Source organism: Lampetra planeri, chromosome 19 (genome assembly GCF_965212315.1).
Source record: "Lampetra planeri chromosome 19, kcLamPlan1.2.h2, whole genome shotgun sequence".
Lineage (NCBI taxonomy): Eukaryota > Metazoa > Chordata > Hyperoartia > Petromyzontiformes > Petromyzontidae > Lampetra > Lampetra planeri.
In genome coordinates this window covers 9319131-9334075 of record NC_136125.1, presented here as the reverse complement: position 1 = coordinate 9334075, position 14945 = coordinate 9319131, and the positions used below count along the sequence as shown (strand labels likewise).

At 47.0% G+C, this 14945-nt stretch overlaps 1 protein-coding gene across 4 annotated transcripts in view; it reads left to right on the top strand.

Moving 5' to 3' along the window:
- SUPT20H (SPT20 homolog, SAGA complex component) overlaps positions 1-14945 on the top strand; it is a 32767-nt gene that overhangs the window by 5266 nt on the left and 12556 nt on the right. For 3 of the 4 annotated variants that reach the window (XM_078602934.1, XM_078602935.1, XM_078602937.1), the window contains exons 8-21: positions 438-554; positions 754-807; positions 1178-1317; positions 2699-2861; positions 3666-3722; positions 4089-4163; positions 6392-6567; positions 7134-7166; positions 8380-8497; positions 9511-9616; positions 10375-10530; positions 11660-12077; positions 13336-13433; positions 13847-13944. In XM_078602934.1, coding sequence (XP_078459060.1) covers positions 438-554; positions 754-807; positions 1178-1317; positions 2699-2861; positions 3666-3722; positions 4089-4163; positions 6392-6567; positions 7134-7166; positions 8380-8497; positions 9511-9616; positions 10375-10530; positions 11660-12077; positions 13336-13433; positions 13847-13944 — 1809 coding nt within the window. The remainder of the gene's footprint in view (positions 1-437; positions 555-753; positions 808-1177; positions 1318-2698; positions 2862-3665; positions 3723-4088; positions 4164-6391; positions 6568-7133; positions 7167-8379; positions 8498-9510; positions 9617-10374; positions 10531-11659; positions 12078-13335; positions 13434-13846; positions 13945-14945) is intronic. The other variant, XM_078602936.1, reaches the window with a different exon arrangement.

Below are 14945 nucleotides of genomic sequence, written 5' to 3'. Positions count from 1 at the left end.
AGCATCAGGCCTGTCAGAGGTGGCTTACTACATCTCTAGCACTCTTGTAGGACCAGTAAACAGTGCAATGATACGATACAATTTAGATGTATTTAGCTTCTAAATCGATTGGGAGGGCACATGTGGTGAGGTGAAGCGTGGGTACTTCCACATCTTCTACAATGTCTGGCCAGTATGGAAGAGTAGAAAACAAATACCCTCTTGAGGGGGGGAGCCCTTTAGAACTCCGTCTAGTAGAAGCCCTTCTGCCACCATCGGCGTGAGCAGGCATTTGCAGGGCTCTACTCGTACCTTTAATGTGGTTACGTTTAAATGCTCTATAGATTTAAATTGTATTGCATTGGTGAACGCAGATTAGAAACGACAGTGCATTATATGGAGAGCCTTCACGAAGCAGTGAGTAGAAAATGAGTGATGATGACTGTTGCCTTTCGCAGGTGAACATATTCCACAGTGGGTGCGTGATTGCCGAAATCAGGGACTACAGGCAATGCAACAACATGAAGGGGCATATGCCTGACACAAAGCATGTTCTGCTCAAGCCTACCACACAGGTAAAAGTGGATGAGTATTAGAATGTTATTTATTCATCAAGGTAGGCTTCATGGAATCCCATGACAATTCGTATTTTACATGTGGAGGGACATTTTTTTTAGTACCTTCAGAAATCTCGGTGATACACTTCAACTAAACATTTTTGTGCCCACTAACAAAGTTTGATTTCATCACTAATAGACTCAATGTTATTTTCAGACCCTGATCTGTGACATCAATGCCATAACAAGCGACAGTCACAAGTGGACTCAGGTTTGTGAATCATCCCAGACTGCAGTTGAGACCACATTCACATTGGGAGCTATTGTGTTTGAATTGTGATGAATGCCAACCTTTGGGATGGCAGAGCACCCCCAGAAAGTATGCGGCATGTTATGTTTGTGCGTGTTTAATTGTGTGTTTGCTTATGACATGGAGCAATAATGCAGTGATTAGCGCTGTGAATCTGGTGACTTAAGTTCGAGTCCTGCTCACGGCCAAAATTGGTGACATCAGCAAACAAAGGCGGCTGGGCGTGGTGCTTGTCACATCATGCGCCATGCCAACCTTCATAACCGCACCTGCCCCAACAGTCTGTATGGGTACATGGGGGATCTTTGTATCTATATGTTCGACACTGCAGGACGACAAGCTGTCGCTGGAAAGTCACGTGCTGCTGGCCGTCACGGAGCCGCTGTGCCTTGACCCGTCTGTGACGGTGACGTGCGTCGCCAACCGATTGTTACACCACCGGCAACAGCTCAGCACACCGCCCATCCGACGGTACTGTGACATCCCACAGCAGCAGCAGCCCCCCCTGACTGTTTACCCCTGTGTTGGCTGTACATCGAGAGGTCTTTGAAAACCCTGATTATACTGGTCGTTGTGAGTCGAGCTCGGCTATCCGATTATATTATTTAAGAAATTTGTTTACTCTGCTGATTATCAGTTCAATTACACAATTGGATAACACGGACATTGTTGGGGGGGTGGGGGGAATAGTCCTCCTCCCATGTGTGTCACTTGACGCAAGGTGTCATTGGCATCAGGAGTGTCACACAGAGCGTGGTTTGCTGGAGGCAGGTTGAGGGTTTCCTGCCTTTGGGAGGCAGCAAGTGGGGCAGTCGCAATTTTTTAAATGGCCGGAGTAACTTATTACAATTTTCAGCCAATTGACTTGATTGTCCCAACTTTAGTTGTAAGTCATATGTAGAGGGAGTATTTACACTAACACATAGACACTTGGTAAAAACAGGATTTGACACCATAAAAATGGAGCAACTACAGAATTGCATGTATCACATGTGGTTCATGTATTATAATTAGTTTGAAAGAGAATATATTGGTGATTACACTATGCAAGCTTTTTTTTGCATCTTTGGCAATGCCAGTGTCTGGCTCCCATGCACAAATTACATGTAATTATCTGTATGCCTCACAAACACAAATTGTACCAATTAACCAACCTAGCCTGCAGTGTTGTACAGTTCTTGTCTGTTTGCCAAATGGAATACTGCTAGAGTGTGCATAGAGTACATCCTTGAAGCACCTGGCTAATTGAGGGGTGAGGTACCCTGGTATATGTTGTTCACAAAACCTCGTTATTTCCTTTCAGCCCATTGGCAGCTTGTAATGTTTTTTTACATTATGAAAATGTGAAGAGGGATTAAAAAAGCGACTACTGAAACCACCGAAAATCACGTTGCGAATATGTAATATTCAATTCAGGGCTATAGCAGTTGCTGTACAGTACTAAAATGGGACTCCCTGGACCGTTTCTGGGCAGCATGGAGATGCAGCTTAAAGCAAATCGGCGTTGCTGTGCACATTTCCATTTTATGGCTTGTGTTAAATAAAAAAATAAAAAATCCAAAATTTGATTTTAAAATCTTAGGGCCTCCCAGGATACCCCGTAAAATACGGGACAGGGTATTTTTTCTCACCAGATGTACATTTGTGCAAGTGTCCAGGGCGTCACTTGGTGCTCACACACATTAATGCACCAGTCTCGTACGATCCGCATCTGTGTGCGGTTGTACATACGTGTGTATGTTTAACTTCTTCCGCACCGTACGAAGCCAACCATGCTAATCGGGGGTGTGGGGGAAGTTTAACAGGAGCCGAATGCGCTGCTTACCCACCTCTGTCCCGTCCGCGAGCGCAGGTGCGTGAAGCGGCACGCGTGGCCGGCCATGATGCGGCAGCAGGAGGCTGCCTCGCTAGCGCCACCTCCGGAGCTGCGGCTGCACACCTACCTGAGCCGCAGGAGAGAGCGGCGCCCACCAGCACCCCCGCCCGTCGAGCTGAAGCTCTCACGATCCAGCACGGTCCTCTGCTCCCCGTTTATTGCCTTCTCTCTCTCTCTCTCCACACCACACCCCACTGATCTCATTCTCACTGATTACCGTTTCCACTGTTGTAGCCACTGCATCGTAACCACTCGCCATCCCTGCCTTGTCTTTCTCTTCACTCATACCCCCACTGATCCCACTTTCACTATTAGCCACTTCCACTGATTTGTAATGTGTGTTCGGGATACAGTTCTACACTCACCATCCCTGCTTTCTGTCTCTCTACTTGAACCCCCACTGATCCCACTTTAGATGTTAGCCACTTCCACTGATTTGTAATCTGTGTTCACTTTCCATTCTTCCTTACTCCTTTATGCACATGCACAAATCACTCTTACACGATTCTATTACGAGTTAGGATTCAGGGTCATGATTTAAATCACAGTTCAACACTTATTGTGGCATACGTAGAATTTAAATTGGTATACATCTTTAGTATTCATGATTACTTACATGTTGAATAATTAAACAATCTTTTTTTAAGATGATCAATTCCATGCATCATGCTTGTATTAAACCACAATTGTAAGAATTGATAACTTTCAATTTACGCCCATGATAATACATCAAAGTATCAAGTACCTTAAAGCACCTCTGCTTTACATTATATCAATGCAGTCCTGTTCTGTTTCCTCATTCCTGGTCATACTCCATTCAAACACATTGCTTTAAAATGTATGGAAAGCTATGACTTTCATAGCTATTTCTAGATGATGGTTATCTCAAACGGGCATTTCCTTTCGGTGTCATGAAACTTGTTTTGTTTGGTTTTACTTGCAGAGCGTAGACACTTGGAAGCAAAGGCCTCAGCAGCTGTCCATTCCAAGTGAGCTTGACGTAAGTTTATATTTGTGTATTTTACTTGATGTTACCAAGGTTCATACTTTTAAAAGCTTTTCCTTACTTTTGGTGGAACGATGGCACAGTGGTTGGCAGACTGTGCTTTGAACCCGCGACTTGAGTTAGTGTAACAAGTGACATCTCAACCAGTCATAGCCGCTCCACTTCACCTACCCACACTGGTCAGCATGGTGAAGTATGGTGAAACATCTCCCCATGACCCTGACATGGCATGGGGATGCCTTTGCCGAGCAGTGAATTGACAGAAGGCCTGTAAATTATTACGATTGTTGTTTTGCAGTAATATCCGTAGAACATTCCTGTGCATTAATCCATTTAATTTTCTCGCCCATGTCTGTGCAGATTGAAAAGTATTTTAAAGTGGAGCCACGGATTAAGACGGAGGATCCCACAGCATTGCCGCAGGAAACGACGCCAGTAAGGATCGCGAAGAGGGAATATGTGGGCAGGCGAACACCCTTAGCGAGTTTTAACCAACTTCCGCACTTGTTGTCACACTAGCCACGAGCATTCACATGTCCAATTCCAGCGGGTTGTGCATGCTATCAAAGTGGCCCTTTGTGGCTTCCACAAAGTGAAAATCGATGCAGCTCTGATTTTCTTGCACACATTCATTTAAATTGAGGCCTGCAGACTAAAATGGAACTTCATGGATACATACAACCCATGCCGGGGAGATAGTTGAATGAGCAGAGCAGTGAGTTCCGAGAAGTTATTGAGTTAAAATCCCAAACAGAATTATCTTTGCCCGTCATGTCTCCACACCACTGATCCTCGTTGCCGGTTTTGAGACAAGATGTTGGTTGCTGGAGTGGAGGGAACGCAAAGAGGATTTTTGAGAAATGTATCTTTGGGCCTCCACATACACGGCGAGCAACCACGTCACACACGCGATGCTCAGATGCGCCTTACCGTAGGCCTCCGATAATCTGGGATGGGGATTCCCGCAACTTCAGAGGTGGGATCGCTGATGGGATGATAGGGTACTTGTTAAGCATATGACACATTAGCACAGGGTATCCCAACTCCAGTCCTCATGACCCACCACAGCCCATCTCTCCCATGTCCAAATACAGATTAAGTAGCTGCATGCTACAATATTCAGGGAAACATTCCGCATTGCGGTCATCTTCCACGTTACATTTTTTGGTCGCATGGCCCAATTCTAACTTTTTAAAATGTTTATTTTTTTAAATTTGTTATATAGATAATTATGTGTGCACAGTGCAATTAAAATACAATCCCCACTTAATGTGAATACTGTTGTTTTTTAATTTACACGCATTTTACTGCCAATAAAGACTTTCAATTGCATGCATTGTTATTTACTTGATATAAATATTGCATATGTTAATAATAGCAACACTTGGCTTTAGGAACATTGAGAGATATCGTGGTGTTGTAAAATATGTAAGTGCATTAGGTGATGAACATTTGACAAAATGTCAAGAAATGTAGAAGGATAATGAGCACTCAGGGGAACGGATAGCATAGTAGTTTTAAACATTCACCGGTTTCTACCCTGGGCGGTTCGGCATGGTAAAAAGAAATAGCGGTTTTTCAACTCTGAAATGTATTATGTTACCATTCTGTTTCTTTTTGATTTAAAGCTTTTGTGACGGCAGGGATTCATATTCTTGATTCTTTCGGTAAAGTCACGTAGAAGGGAAATAATAAAAATATAAAACAATAAAAATTCTCACGACGTTTCGACTGCAACACAAGAAATCATCATCAGGTGTGAAATCCACAGCAAGAACATTTGAAAAAAAAAATATTGCTGTGGATTTCACACCTGATGATGATTGCTTGTGTTGCAGTCGAAACGTCGTGATAATTTTTATTGTTTAATATTTTTATTATTTCCCTTCTACGTGACTTTCCCGAAAGAACCAAGAATATTCTGTTTCTTGTGGAAATAAATTATGAATCTGTAATGAAACCGGGCTCACAGAACACTTTGTATTGTAAAGCTCAGGTAAAAGCTCTCCATCACGATGGGAACAGTAAGTATGTGAACCATGTTTAAATAAATGAAATGTGGTGGTGGCCATGTAGCTCTTAGAGAGCAGACCTCTAAGCTGGATTAGAATCCAGGCCAGTGCCTGTGAATAAAACCAGGGTCTCGAGTGCAGTGAGTTCATGGTCTTAAGCCTGGTCACCCTTTACTGCACACAAAATAAACCAACACATTACATTAAGTTTTTTCATTACATTAAATTCCAGCAATGAGAGTAATACATAAATGTTGACTATCATGAGACAAACTTGGCTCTCAGTAACAGGACGGGTGGGAAAGTGCTAACCCTTTACTCTGTGGACCAGAAGTCACTTGAAAATATCTCAAGTACTTTGAAATCCACTTCCATGGGCTGTTATCTAACAAATGGTTTTCTCCTATGAACACGACAAGGATAGATCAGAATGCGGTGGGAAGCTGCTGTTGTCGGTCGCACATTATGACGTTCAACTCGCTCGTGGTTACAAATCGCTTTTTCCGATTGCTCGCTCGCTCTCAAACTCCGTTACCTCTTGACAAAGCGTGGGAGCGCAATTGGTGCGCGCATGTGATCAAGCGCGTACGCCTGTATGCATTGTCGCCGCTGTGTTGCCCTACTGACGGCGACGCGGTGCGGCGCGCGCAGGCCCTGGAGGACGAGTACCAGTTCGAGTACGAGGGAGGCGGCGGCGGCGACTGCATCTCGCGCCTCGTCATCTGCCGCAGCCCCGGTGGCGGGGACGCCTGCCGCGGCGAGATCTACGCGGGGACGTTCCCCGGGCGAGACGATGACGAAGATGGCGAAATGCCCAGCGGAGCCAAGTGAGTGTAACTAGAGGGAAAAAAAATTGTTAACGAACTATTAACTATGTTAAAGTTACCGGAGGACCCGGAGAACATGCAAACTCCAAATAGGAGAGGTTATGATGTCATGTCCCGTTTCAAGTCCCAACCTACGTGGCCCATCAACACACTAATTTTATTCTGTGGCGCACCAGAAAATTTTGTAATACCCTGTTTTAGGCAGTAGGCATGATATAAATGTCCCCCTCGAAATTTAATGACTTGCCTCAGTTTGTGAGCGTGGCTCAATTATTTTTAACATTGTGATGAATGCAGTGCCTATCGGGGCCGCAGGGGTCACATGACCTTACAGCAGACGAATGGAATGTCGATTCTCACACCCGTGATTCTGTACCAGTATATCACTGTCTCGGTAGCATAAGAACTGCAGTTGATTTATCGATGTAATATTACATGCCTACTCAAAAGTCGAGAATTAATGTTTTGATCGAAGGGTTTTTAAGAAATGTTCCATGCCATTGCTGTGTTATTTAACAACTCGTATGTCGTCCCATTACGCTGACGCTTCGCCATTGTCTTCACAGATTTATTTTGGCATCAAAAGAAGAAGCAAATCGGTAAAGTTTGTTTATCATTCTTGCAAAACATTATCAGCATGCTCGGTACATAGAATATTTGTGCAAACTTACATTTCACGCTATAATCGCACTGCTGTTGTTATTTCAAGTGCAGGATTTAAAGCTTCCGCTTGTGACCGCTGTGTTGCTAGGAACGCTTTTGTGTTTGGCGTATCAAGGTCAGCACAGCATGATTTTCGGCCGGGCGTAGTGGCACACGATTGTCGGTTCAGGGCTTTAGAGGCAGGGGGGGTTGTTGGTGGATCACCGTGGACGACCAAACCCCCCGCCGGGCTGCAAATTGCCTGGGAGGTGGCAGTCCAGCAAATGTGTGTAAATACTTCCGTTTGGAGCTTTGAGTGTTTATCCCCCTGTTTGTTTGGGTGCTCTTCATGCACACACGGGGCTACCACTCTTCAGGCCTCTCGTTTCCTCCTAAAATTAAACTTGGACCCTGAAATGATAAATGACGGTCGGACATTTCGCGGCTGTTATTTTAACTGGGCTACGTTGTGGGTAGCAGAGGGCAGTTTGGCAATATCTATAGTTGTAATGTACTTTATATGTCCCCATATTTGTGTCCCACCTTCAGTGAAGTAACCTAAAATAACCTCCACAACCCAGATGGCAATGGGGCAAGCCTTAATCTAGATTGACAAAGGGCTCTAGATGTCAGCACACAATTAATTACATTTATATGTTCCTGTTTATTTCATATACCACCACTGCAGTGCCACTCAAAATTCAAGTTTGTTACTTTTAAGATCACACCATCTGGTTACATTCATTTGACTGCTAAATTGAAGCACTGCGAGTTGAGAAAGAATCTCTCTGTTCACTCGTTGCTCAATAGAGTTGAAAAATGCATTACAGTCAACACACACGGAGTCATGGTGTAGAGGCATAGACGCAGAGATGGAGACGATGGGTTCCTAAGCGACCTGTAAATGTCAACTGATGAGAGTGATATTTTCAGCCGTTGACTTTTAAAACAAAATGAGGAGAGGGTGTGATCAAATAAAACTGAAACTTCACTTTACCAAGTGCATATTGAGTGCCACGCTTTAACCACCACACTCTTAAAACGGTTCACTGGAACTTAGTCAGATGGTCACAGATGTCTTCCCGAGTTTGCGTCTACTCGGGCTCAAAATGACAGTCGGATGTATTGATTAATTGATTAATCGATCGATCGACCTGGCGCCCGACGCAGGTTCGTTTCGCAACTCAAGGATGTGATCCACGCGGATGTGAGGCAGCCCGTGAATGTGAAGCACATTTCCAACGGCCACTGCCAAAAGCTCACGTTCATCAACGATCACGAGAACCAGGTGAGCCCCCACGCCCCCTCTCCACCCCCCCTTCCCGCCCCTCCCCTGCCCCTCACTGAGTGTCCTCGCTTCACCCGTTTTAAGCCTTTGCCGTAACCTAGGGTGATGGCGGTTGCCATGAACGTATTCCATTAGTCTAGTTTCCTGGTGTGTGCCCTTTGAGATGTAATGTCATTTATAAATGGGAAGGCTTGGATTTATAAAAATAGGAATGTTGAGTGATAAAAAAGGAACCCCACGCAGGATAATTTCAAGAGTAAATGTCGTTTCATGGTGAGATTTAATTTAGTCAACAACAAAAGGAGACTTTATAATATGAGAAGTTTAAAAAAGTAATCATCAGACTTGAACCTTGGAGCACGTATGGTGGCTACAGATAATGTATCGGAACAAACAAACATGAATGCTTGGATGAACACTTTATCCAAGGAAAACTTAACATAACTATAATATATTTATTTTCCAGCAAAAGTCAGTTGGGTCACAGCTGCAAATCCAGGGCTGGTTTATACTGGTAGGAACCACCTGGTTCCACCAGCCCACAGGGGATTATTGTGTCCGTCCGTCGTGCAGGGAGGGGCTGGGTGGGGACGGTGGGGAGGGGCTGGGTGGGAAGGGGAGGGGCTGGTTGGGGAGGGTGGGGAGAGGCTGGGTGGGGAGGGTGGGGTGGGCGAGGGTATGGCTGGGTAAGGGGTGGGAGGGGTGGAGCTGGATGGGGAGGGGCTGGTCACCCCGTGGTGCCCTTATAAAACTCAACGTTTAACCTACTCACGCCGGCTTGTGCCCGCCCTCACAGTCGGGCATATTTGCGGAATACACCACGCCGCCGTTGACCCTGGCCATTGACCGAGCAACCCAACATTCCTACCAGCTCCCTCCGCAGGAATGTGTTTTTTCTGTCCATTGGGAGGATCACGTTTTAAACCTTGGACTTGATACATGGGCAGTTGTTAGTTTTATTAAGCCTCCTTAGCACCAATTAAGAATCTGTTGTTGTTGTTCTCAATGCTCAGATGTTGGAGCCCATGGTTTCTTCCTCCGTGCTCGGCAAGGGTTTGCGGCATCGCCCTCCCCCTATCAAGCTGCCAGGACCCGGTGGGAGTAGCAGTGGCTCCGCAGGTAACGGCAGATCCCATGGTCTCCTTACGAGTTCACGGGCAGCGCCCGCAGAGTCGTTTCATCTGAACCGTCTTCGCCTGCAAGCACGTAACGAATGTATGATTAGCCAGCCGTGCTAATCGGAGGTGGGGGGAAGGACAACAGACTAACCACAAAAAGCAGTTCTATAGAAATTTGTTTTCAGTCTAGATTTTAAAAGTGCATAGCTCCAACGGCTTCCTAATATCAGAAGGAAGAGGGTTCCAGATGTCTGCAGAAGCGCTTCTGACATAGATTCGAATTAGAGATGGAGTGAGGGAACAAAAATGTAGACACAAATAGACATTAAATTCGATGAGAGAAAATAATTGCAGACAAGGTAGAGGTGAGAGATTAATGAGCTTGTTGATGTTCATTAACTCATGTTTATTAGGATCTGAATTTGAGATGAAGTTTAATGGATACCGTTTTTGTCCCATGAATCTAAGGCCCCTTTTTAAATGCTTGGGCATAAGCTTTTGCTTGGTTTGCTATGCCCCCATCCTTTGCTTTGTGATGCAGTGGTATTTAAGTGACAGAATAATGCAAATCCTGCCCCTTATCGTTAGTTTACTCGGTTAACACTCGGTTCGATCCCTTTCGCCGCACACCTGTACTCACTGATGGCTGCAACAACATTGTTGCCGATCGCACAGACCACACGGTTATGTTGCACTACATCTTGTTTCCCTGATTTCATTGTTAAACGCGCCGCCCACTGGTTTGACTCTCACCTCCAGGTTACTCCGTGTTCAGTCCAAGCGGGAGCTCTTTGAAGTCATCAACATCAACCCCACCACCGGCCGGAAAATCTGCCGGGAACCGGAAACACTCCGTCGACCTGGTGCAGCAAGGCCTTCTTTCCCCGCCTGTCATGTCGCCCGCCACCTCCCAGCGTAAGCCTCGCCCGCCACCGCCGATTCACGCATTACCAACAATGATTCAGCTGCAGGTGGCAGGGTGGCTCGGAGGTCAGGGTGCTGAGCTGACACTGCTGTGATTAAATCTAGGCAGCTGCCTATAATTAAACAGCCAGTTTCTAAAGTTAAATGAGTCACCAAAGAGCGAAGAAAGATTTTGGGTTTCCACTCAATTTGGCTAAATTCCAGCTGTGAGAATTCAAAATGATCAGTTTGGCTGTCATGCAGAGTGGGTGGGAAAGTGCTGCCCTCTACTGCATCTCAGGGTTAGCTCGTTGATATCCACTTCCGTGGGCCATCCTCTTACACGAAGGGGGTTTTAATGCCCTGCGAGAGATCCGAATGGCTTCTTCATCTTGTCAGGATAAAATAAAACAAAAAAAAGTTTTAATTTTGAAATGTGTTAAAAATAAATTAACTACTATTTGAACTTTTTCTTTAGCAATATAGCTTTTTTTCAGAAGCCACCTGGCCACAAATGAAAGCTGAACGAAGTGGCTTATTTGGAAATTTACAGCAGTCAGATACTCTAAACACATGTTGATTATGAATGTGGAGGGAAAAACTGGAGGACCCGGAGAAAAGTCCACGCGACCACGGGGAGAACATGCAAACTCCAAATATACATCTTGACTTAAAGCTTTCGTGACTGCAGGAATTAATATTCTTGGGTCTTTCGGTAAAGTCACGTAGATATGTTCAAAGAAAATAACAAAAAACTAAGACGTTTCGATCGCAACACAAGCGGTCGTCTTCAGGAAAAGGGCGTTAGCTTCCAATGCAAACTGTTTATCAGGGGTTTGAAATGAGCGTAGCCCAAATGTCAGCAGCAAATCATAATGTAAGTGGTGGGCAGCCCAACCCGACGGTGGTTGGTTTTCCACCAATCAAAGGGCTGCCAGGTGAAAATTATCATGTTAAAGAGAGATTAGCATGTTAATGGCAGATCACAGAGCCAAAGAGGCTGTGCTAGTGTGCATCATTGTCAGGATCGAACCTACGACCTCCTGCGTACCAGGCGAGGGAGTTAACATCTCGTAGGAGGGGGAAGATTATTTACATATAAATAACCTGCCCCCACCACATCCTGCGTTTGTGTCCCAAGGCTCGGGAACTCCCAAACCGTCCACGCCGACACCGACCAACACCCCGTCGTCCACTCCACACCCGCCGGACACCCGCACGCCCACGCCCACCGCCACGCCCACCATGACCCCGACGCCCCCCGATAGCGGCGGCGGCATGGGCACGTCCGCCGCGCTCGCCCTGCAACACCAGCAGCAGCTGTCGGCGCTGGTGGGGCCGCTGGGGCAGTCGGTGGCCGGATTCGCGCAGGGCGGGGGCTCGGCGGGGGGCGTCATGATGACCATCCCCATACACAGCATGGCGGCGGCCGCGGCGGCCGCAGCCGCGGCCGCCTCCGTGCCGGGCCCTGTGCCGGGGACGGTGCCCCCGCCGTGCGGGTCCTCGCCCACGCAGGTCATGCCCGGCGCCGCCCTCAACCTCAGCAACTACCTCGTCTGGTAGGCACGACGCGGCTGGCTGTGGGTGCTCGTGGGGAGCCGCTGTGGGAGCCGCTGTGGCAGCCCATGGTTGGGGTGGGGAGCGGCGGTGGTAGCGCTTAGCGCTGCTACGCTGCGAACCCGTGGTCCCGAGTTCGATTGCCGCTCACGGGCCAACAGCAGTGATGATTATCTGAATCAGTCCTGTGCCTCCCTATATACTTTTGTGTGTAAAGCCATGTTTGGTATTCTGTGCAAACAACTGGGGTTGGATCTGCTCTGTCAGTGTCATCTCTTGTCTCAATTGTTCTCTTATTGCTTATTGCATTTTTATCTGTAGTCTAGACACTTGGCCAGCTCATTTCTGCAGTAACTTTTATTTTTGTTCATTGGAGTTCCTCATACTCCAGCAATCAGGGGCCATACATCATACATCAGTTAATAGCCTTCCTGAATCGATATTATCTTACGGCTTTCTATCATGTCTGAATTTTATAGAAAGTCCAATTGCAACTCCAGTAAGATAACTCTAATTTGTTAATTACTTCAAACGTGCTGCCGAATGATCGAAAATTTACCTACTGTACATTCAGTTATTGCATTAAGTTTGAGCAACAAACGGAATAACAAACATTTCTTTGACGTTTGAATTTCATCAAAGGTTCTGGAAAAATGAATAAACTCAGATTTTTTTATTCTCAGAGTTAAAATATAGCCAAGTTAAATGCAAGACTACATTAAATTGGATGGCATTTTTTGTACCATTCATAGATTAGTGGACTGACCATCAATCACACCCGGTTTTATAAACATTCAGCTGCCTCTATTTGAATCTAGCGTCTCAACGTTGTTGACTCGGCACTCTGACCTCTGTTCTGCCCGGCCTCTTTCATCATCGGCAGTTCTTCTAAACAGTTGCGTAATAATGTTCATGTAAAGTCACACGGAACATCATGTTTCTTTCAGATAATCGCAGCAAATAAGCCTCGTTAATTTTCCATTGTTAATTTTTTTCAAGTCACACAGGAAAACAGAATGTACACTAAAAAAAGGCTAACGAGCACAAGAACAAATCATGCTTGTCACATTTGTTAACGTTGACAATTTAATTTCCGTGATTGTGCTTTCTGTGTATTGAAGTGTGTCATTGCAAATCGGTGCACCGTCTTCACGTGTAATCGCTGACACTGAGGTTGTTGTTCGCGTGCCCCGTTTCAACACTTTCCCCCGGGCGTACCTGCTTCGCCGGTGCTGCCTTTCCCACCTGGGCTCCATGAAGCAGTGGAGCTCAGCCCCTCCTGACCCCGGGCAGCTCGGCCAGCACACTCACCGGCCTCATCGGCTCGCCCGGCGCTCTGATCCATGCCGCGCACACCGGTACGAAACGCGCGCGCGCTTGCGTTGGGCACGACACGTTAACTGCACAGCACGCGCACCAGTGTTCTTCACTAATTTTCAGAGGGGGTCCGCTTTGCCGATAAGGCATCAGTGTGCAGGTCGCCACACATTTGAAACCATTGGGTTGGACGGTTTCACATTGGTGTATTGTCGGGGGCGGCACGTCAGGGGCTGCACGAAAGGCCACCAGGGGCCACGGGTCGCCTGCCAGCCTTGCATTGAAGGAACACTGACATGCACGTTATGGCTGTAACACAAAGCACATTCACATTCGCGCCAACAGCCAAAAAATTATATACTTTGGGGAGACATATATGCCAGACATTGGGAAACTACTGATGAGAGAGAGAATCAGTTGTTCCGCGACAATGAAAGCTATCATTGTCTCCTAGGTGCAGCGTCCCCAATGGCGTTTGGGTCACTGGTGGCTGGAGCCAAAAGCCCCCAGGGCATGCGAGCGGGAATGCCAGGCCAGCTGCCGATGCTGCAGGTAACGCAATGACGAACGCTACCCACAAGCCTTCGGATTCCACACACATGACACAGCAGCCTGTACCTGCCCGTAACGAAAAAAATACAACATGATTAAATAAAGGAACAGTGTGAAATGTAGATGTTCGAAAATGTTCAGCAGCGTGAATAAATGTGTTTTACAAATGGACCTGATTTCACCGCTACAGACAATACTCTTGCGTATCTTGACCTTTTGCTCCTTCTTTAGAACTGCTGTCTTTGCTATTGCCTCTGCTTTGTGCTTCCTATTTCTCCACTTTTCCTCCAACCGGGTCTGCAAAACCTGCTGGGGGGGGTCCCCGTCTCCTCCTTTGGCACGTCGCCCTCTGGCTATGTCTCCCGCCCCCCACCCGCCCTGCTTGCGTGCGTTGCGTGCGCGGTGCCGCTCTGTGGGCCCCTGCGCGGGTAGCATGTGCCGGGCTGCCCGGGCATGAGGATGCATGGCTCCCCGCTGGCACCTCCTACCCCATATGGGCACAAGCCCGGCAGCCTGCTCCACCAGGTACACGCAAGTAGACTATGGTGGCCGCACGCACTCAGGCACGCACGAACTCACACACGCACTCAGGCACGCACGAACTCACACACGCACTCAGGCACGCACGCACTCAGGCACTCACTCTGGCACTCGGGCACGCACGAACTCAGGCACGCACACACTCAGGCACGCACACACTCAGGCACACACGCACGTACTCTTGCAGGCGCACGGTGGTGTGTCGTCGCCCGCCCGCACAAAATGCATGAAACAGTAACACGAGCGCTTCTAGGAAAATCGGTGCACTTACCACAGAACGTGTGGTTTGTGCGCAAATGAGCCGCAGAGGCGAGAGTTGGTGAATCGCGTAGATTTGTGAAGTTCACAAACCCCCACTGGGCTAAGATGTGAACGTGATGGCAGCACAGCATGTGGGATGTTGCCGTGGTGTAATGGGTAGCACACTGGGCTTGCAATTTAGGGGTTGCCGATTGAATTGA